This window comes from Dama dama, chromosome 30 (assembly GCF_033118175.1).
Source record: "Dama dama isolate Ldn47 chromosome 30, ASM3311817v1, whole genome shotgun sequence".
Classification (NCBI taxonomy): Eukaryota; Metazoa; Chordata; class Mammalia; order Artiodactyla; family Cervidae; genus Dama; species Dama dama.
The window spans coordinates 75,272,161-75,278,160 of NC_083710.1; the positions used below are offsets into that span (position 1 = coordinate 75,272,161).

A 6,000-nucleotide genomic window follows, 5' to 3' on the forward strand; every position below is an offset into this window, starting at 1 on the left:
GGTGGGGACATTATTGGAAGATGGCAAAGGTGCAGGGCACTGATTAGATAAAGAAAGTTGTTCATAAGCTGCTTGTTTGGAGTAAAAGTTGCAGCTTATTTCAGAGCTGACAGTGAATTACTGAGCGGTTCTGAGGCAGCTGGATAAGGTGGACACCAGGTTCCTGGGTCCTCCTCCCAGCCCTACTGCCACCGGCCCCAGGCGTGCACCCTCTCCTTGTCCCTTGGTCCCTAACAGAAGCCAGCAGTGTCAGGCATGCACCCGCGGGGATTGTCACAGCTCAGACGGGGCGCTCACCAAACAAACAGGCGCGAGCAGAAGTTCGCTTTCTGCAGCGGGTTGGTTTTCACCTCCGGGGACACGGGCAGCATCTTGTCAGCCAAGGGGGACACAGACCGGGGTCGCCCTGCTTAGGCGGCGGTGGAACTCCTGCTGCTCCTGGAGGTGCCGGCAGGGATGCTGGAGACTGGCCACCTGGCAGGTCCACTGGGCAGGAGCCTGAGAACACTTGCTTCTGAGAGCGGAGCGCCCTTTGTGCCTGAGGTCCCGCCTCCCAGGACTGAGCACCCTCCAGAGTCCACCTCTGAGGCACCCACTCTGTGCAGGTCTGCCACAGGCATAGGATGGATGCAGTGTGCCACGTGTGGGGCTGCTGGACCAAGAGACACCCAGGAAGATGCTTCCAGAAGCCCCACGCAGGTGGGAGGCAAAGCTACCAGCTCTTTGATAAAGGCAGGCAGGCAGGCTGACTGTGGGGTACAACCAGCCCAGCTCCCAGGAGCGCCCGTGGCTGCAAAGTGCGGAAGTTCCTGCTCTTCCAGGCACTCACCCAGGAGGTGGAGAAGGGAGGCTCATCCCCGCCCATCTCTGCTGCTCAGAGGCTCCCCATGGGCTGCAGAGGAAACCAGAAGAAAGCTGGCAGGAGATAGCAGCCCACTCTCTGGGCATGCTGCCCTCCTCAGGACCAAAAAAGGGCACTGTGGGAAGGTCTCCAACTGAAATGGAGCAGGACCCTGAGGGACCTTCCTGAGATAGACCCTACTCCCACCCCATGCCCTCTGCCTGTCTCTTGTTTGTAGAAAAGCTTCAATTTCCCAGGCCTCCTCTGAGTCACAAAAGGCTGGCTCAAGGATGATTGGAAGAATGTGAACATGTAATAACAAAAAACTTTATCAATAGATTAGCTATACAGCAGTCACAGAGTCTTTATAACAGGATCTGATGCACATTCCTGAGTTGTTTTGCAGATGCTAAAAAGTCCACCAGGTGGAAGAAGTTAACTGCATGATGACCAGGATAAACTGGAACCTAAGGATTTATGATGATAACCCCTGTTACATTACCCTGCTCCCCAACATCAATTGGAATACAGCGTGAGCTAATCAAGTACCCTGGACTCTCCCTCAGTTTGCCTTTAAAATCCTCCTCCACTGGGGAGTTCCAACCTTCTAAGCATGAGCATCCTGTACTCCTTGCTTAACTCTTGGAATAAACCTTTCTCTGCTCAGAACTCCAACTTTTCAGTTTGTTTCACCTCAATGTACATTGGGCACAAGACCTTGGTTTGGCCGATAAAAACCAGGCACCAAACATCTGATGATGGCCAACAACAGGGTTTAGCACAGACTATGGTTATAGAGCTGCAGGACTTAGAGAAATGTAACAGAAGATTAGAAAACATCAAATGATTTCAAAAGATGAATTCATGCTGTCATTGGAGATCTCCACAACATGTGAGATGTCTTGCATCTCACAGGTTACATTGTGGGGGGAATCCTGGGAGCTTTTTGCTGCCCTCCTACATGGGGAATTTGGGACAGAGAGATTGCCTTATGAATTCTTTCATCATGAGCTCAGGGCCTGCCTAGCAGAGTAACAGTAGCATATGTTACAGAATACATGTTATGTGCATTTGTGGGGAACTTACTTCACTTTTAACCCAAATAATGCCCTATTCAAGGAGGTGTTATCTCTATTTTACAGATGAGAAAAATGTGGCTCAAAGACAGCACTTCTCCAGGGTCTTCCAATCAGTAAATGATGAATCTTGATTTGTATTCAAGTCCAGGTCCAGCATGACTGTCTCAGTGGTGGATGGTTAGTGTGTGAAAATTGCCAAGAAAATGCCATCTGAATGAATCAATGACTGTAGGACTGAGAACAAAATCTTGGGCCCTCACTCATAAGTGATAAATTGTATGTGTGGCCATCTTACCAGCTCAGCAGCTTTTCTTCCCTTTCATTCTAAATGAAGAAATTTCAAAGTTTGTGGGGCTTATAACAAGATCACCTTATTATTCTTTGATAATTTCCCATGTACCTTGGCTAAAATGGTGTTATTAATAATGACTTTTAGCTTCAGTTATGCAAGATGAATATGTCCTGCAGAACTGGGGTATGGCAATGTGGCTACAGTTGACAGTGCTGTACTGTGTCCTTTTCATTTGCTCAGAGAGTAGAGCTTGGGAGTTCTCAATGTAAAAGAGAAAAAAATCTAAATGATTAAGATGTGAAGTGATAGATACATTGATTGGCTTGGTATGATGAGCATTTCACAGTGAATATGTACGTCAAGTCATCAAGTTGTACATCTAAATATATACAATTTTTGATTGTCAATTAGACCTCAATAAACTTAGAGGAGAAATCAATTTTAAAGAAATCCTTAATGTATTCAAACATTTTTTATAACTCAAAAATATAACAATGGCAATGTGTTGATTATTTTCTATTGATGGGCATGATGGTGGTTTATTATACTACTTTCTTGATATTTTGAGCATGTTTGAAATTTTCTATTGTAAAAAGGAAGACAGAGCTGAAAATTGTCAGTTTTCAATTACCCATCTTTCTGGTGTTAACTCTTTCTCGGATAACGCAATCTACAATCTAAATAATCACTCACCTAATTTCCAGTTTTCTGTGAAATTCTCTATGTTTTCCATCCCTATAAATGTTCAGCTACTAGTTCTACTTCAAAGATGAAGAAACTGCTTGCTGAAGTTGGAAGTGTGGTGACTTCCCTTGTCACTATTCCCCAGACTGTTCTCTTCAGTTCCAACTATCTCAGGACCATAGTTATCATCTCCAAACTGTCAAATACACTCAGTCCCTTCAGGTTCTGCTGTATTTTTTTAAACTAAGAGTTTTTTTGAAACTTCTTAGAATTATTTCCTGAACATAAACTAATATGATGTTTAGAAGAAATGTTGAAATCCAGTGTTAAATTGTTCAGAGAGGAGTGGCTCTAGAGCCAGGGAACCAGATACTTCACTCATCCTACTTCCTACAGGGTTTCTGTGAGCCTCAGAATTTGGGAAAACATTTTCTAAAAACTAAAACCTAAAACAAAATACAAATAAAATTTTGTTTTGAACAGAGGTTCAGTGAATGCCTTTCAGGTACAGGACCACTAGGCCAGACACAGAGCTTACAAACATGGGGGAGATGTCATAAGACCTCTATTTGCACTTGTTTACTGATCTGAAATGGCTCAATACTACGACTAAGGGAGCAATAACAAGTGAGGGAGAGGATGCAAAGAAACTGGAGTCCTCATATATCACTGGTGGGAACGTAAAATGGTACAACCACAAAGTTACCACATAACCCAGCAATTCTTCTCATAGTTATCTATCCAAGATAAATGAAAACATATGTCCACTTGAAAACTTAGTTACAAATGTTATAACACCACTATTCATACAAAGGTAAAGGTGTTGGGGTAGGAGGAAGCATGTGTACACCACCTTATGAATGGGTAAATGAAATCTGGAATTACATGCAATAGGATATTATTTGTCAAGATAGATACACTAATGTATGCCACAAAGCAGGTGAACATTGAATATATTATGCCGAGTTAATGAAGACAGCCATTGACTCTAGTGAGGAGGACAAAACAATATCTTAGGAGAAATTCAATCTTGTTGGACTTGATGATTCATTCCCAAACAAACCTCAGGGATACATGGTGGAAATCTGTATCTGTGCAAACTATAAATTATTATTTGGTCTACAGAAGGGGTCTCAACAACTGGTCTGTGGCCAGTTAGGAACCAGGCCACATAGTAGGAGGTGAGTGATGGGCAAGGAAGAGAAGCTTGATTAGTATTTACAGCCACTCTACTCATCACTCGCATTACCACCTGAGCTCCACCTCCTGTCAGATCAGTGGCAGCATTAGATTCTCATAGAACCACAAACCTTATTGTGAACTGCCCACGTGAGGGATCTAGGTTACACACTCTTTATGAGAATCCAATGCCTGATGATCTGAGGTGGAGCTGAAGGGATGATGCTAGCACTGGGGAGCACCTGCAAATACAGATTATCATGAGCAGAGAGGTTGAAGGCACAGAGATCATAATAAGGCAATTGCTTGCAGACTCAGATCAAAACCCCTTCAGTGAGTAGCAAGTGACAAGCTGCATCTGCTGGCAGGCTCTACAGGAGCACATGAGTTGATGTACTTCAATTGCACAGCCACATCTCGTGATAGGCTTTAAGTAAAAATCCGACACTAATTTTAGTGTGTGCAAGGACTGCCCATTATTTTATTTACCACTTCCATCAGCGGTTCTTCTTGCACTGCACACTTGTCTCCATCACAGTTTTGGTAAGCCCACAGCTAACTTTCCCAAAATGAGTAAGAAACAAACATAGCTGGAGAGCTTCCTTGATAAGGGGGAGAGACCCAATGATGAGACAGCAAAAGACTCTAAGATCTCCAACAAAAAGAAAACTTCATTTAAGATAAAAATATCAAGAGTTCTACTTCAATTATGGGTTCATTGCAACACATATATGTGGCAACCAGCTATCCAACAAACTAAAGTGGCTGCATTCAATGCCAAACTGGATCTATGGGGGTGACAAGTGAACACTGAGATTTTTGACATGTTTCAGATATTAGCAGAGATTTTGAAAGAGACTGAGCCAGGGACTTCTTTCTCCCAGCTGGTGTGTGATCACCTATCTCAGCTTTCTAATGAGTTTGAGCATTACATTGCAACAGCAAAAGACTCTTGAATTGGGAAGGAATGGATCTGCGACCCATCTGTGAATAAGCCAGGTGAATCGACTTTGTTCAAGCTAGAAAGAGGATCAGCTTCTTGAGACTGTAAATGATGATGACATAAAAAGTATGTTTGAGACAACTTCAAATTTCTATACGTTCTAGATTAAATTCAAGGCAAAATGTCCTGCCACAAGGATATTCTCTGTGGCAGACTTCCACAAAGTACTGAAAAGCCTGCTTCCATTTCCAACAAGGTAAAGCAGGGTTTTCTGCAGTGACAACAACCAAAACAAGATCACAAAGTAGACTGGACATAAGCAACACACTTCGGGTGTCACTCTCTCCCATCACCCCTGGATGAGACCATCTAGTTGTAGAAAAACAAGCTCAGGGTCCCTGATTCTGCAGTATCATGAGTTGTATAATTATTTCATTATATATCACAATGTAACAATAACAGAAATAAAGTGCACAATAAATAATGTGATTGAATCATCTTGAAATCATCCTTTTCTCCCTGGTCTGTGGAAAAATTGTCTTCCATGAAACTGGTCCCTGGTTCCAAAAAGATTGAAGATGACTGGTCTACAGGATCTCTAATAGTCAAAGCTTTAAGTGTTAAATCTGCAGCAGTTATAATAGCAGTACTAAAATGGTTCAGCTGAGATAATGCTGGTCCTCAAGCATTTTCAAACAAGACATATAGGAAAATGGGATTCATAATTTAAACATAATCCTATGGGTATCCATAGTTCTGAATATAGTGACAATTTCTCTATAACTCCTCCTAGTAATATATCCACCTCTATAAACTCAAGAGCGGGCACCCAGCTAAAATCTAGCCAATCTCATATGCCATATCCATGTGCAAAGGGCTGGGCCCAGAGATAACCTCATCACTAACCAGATCAACTGGATTTCTTCCTTGAGAATGTTGAGCGGTGGTGGTGGGGGGTGAAGGAGGTGGGGATCATTTTTGT

General features: G+C 42.9%; 1 protein-coding gene across 9 annotated transcripts in view; it reads right to left on the bottom strand.

Annotated features, from left to right (window-relative positions):
- LOC133049410 (ATP-binding cassette sub-family C member 4-like) overlaps positions 1-809 on the bottom strand; it is a 154,356-nt gene extending 153,547 nt beyond the window's left edge. For 5 of the 9 annotated variants that reach the window (XR_009691310.1, XR_009691311.1, XM_061133394.1 and 2 more), the window contains exon 1: positions 298-808. Coding sequence is in view for 6 of the 9 variants with exons in the window: in XM_061133394.1 (XP_060989377.1) it covers positions 298-371 (74 nt within the window). In the remaining 3 variants the exon portion in view is untranslated. Of the gene's footprint in view, positions 1-297 lie in introns of all 9 variants that reach the window. The other 4 variants (XM_061133396.1, XM_061133393.1, XM_061133395.1 and 1 more) reach the window with 3 other exon arrangements.
- Positions 810-6,000: the final 5,191 nt, after the last annotated feature.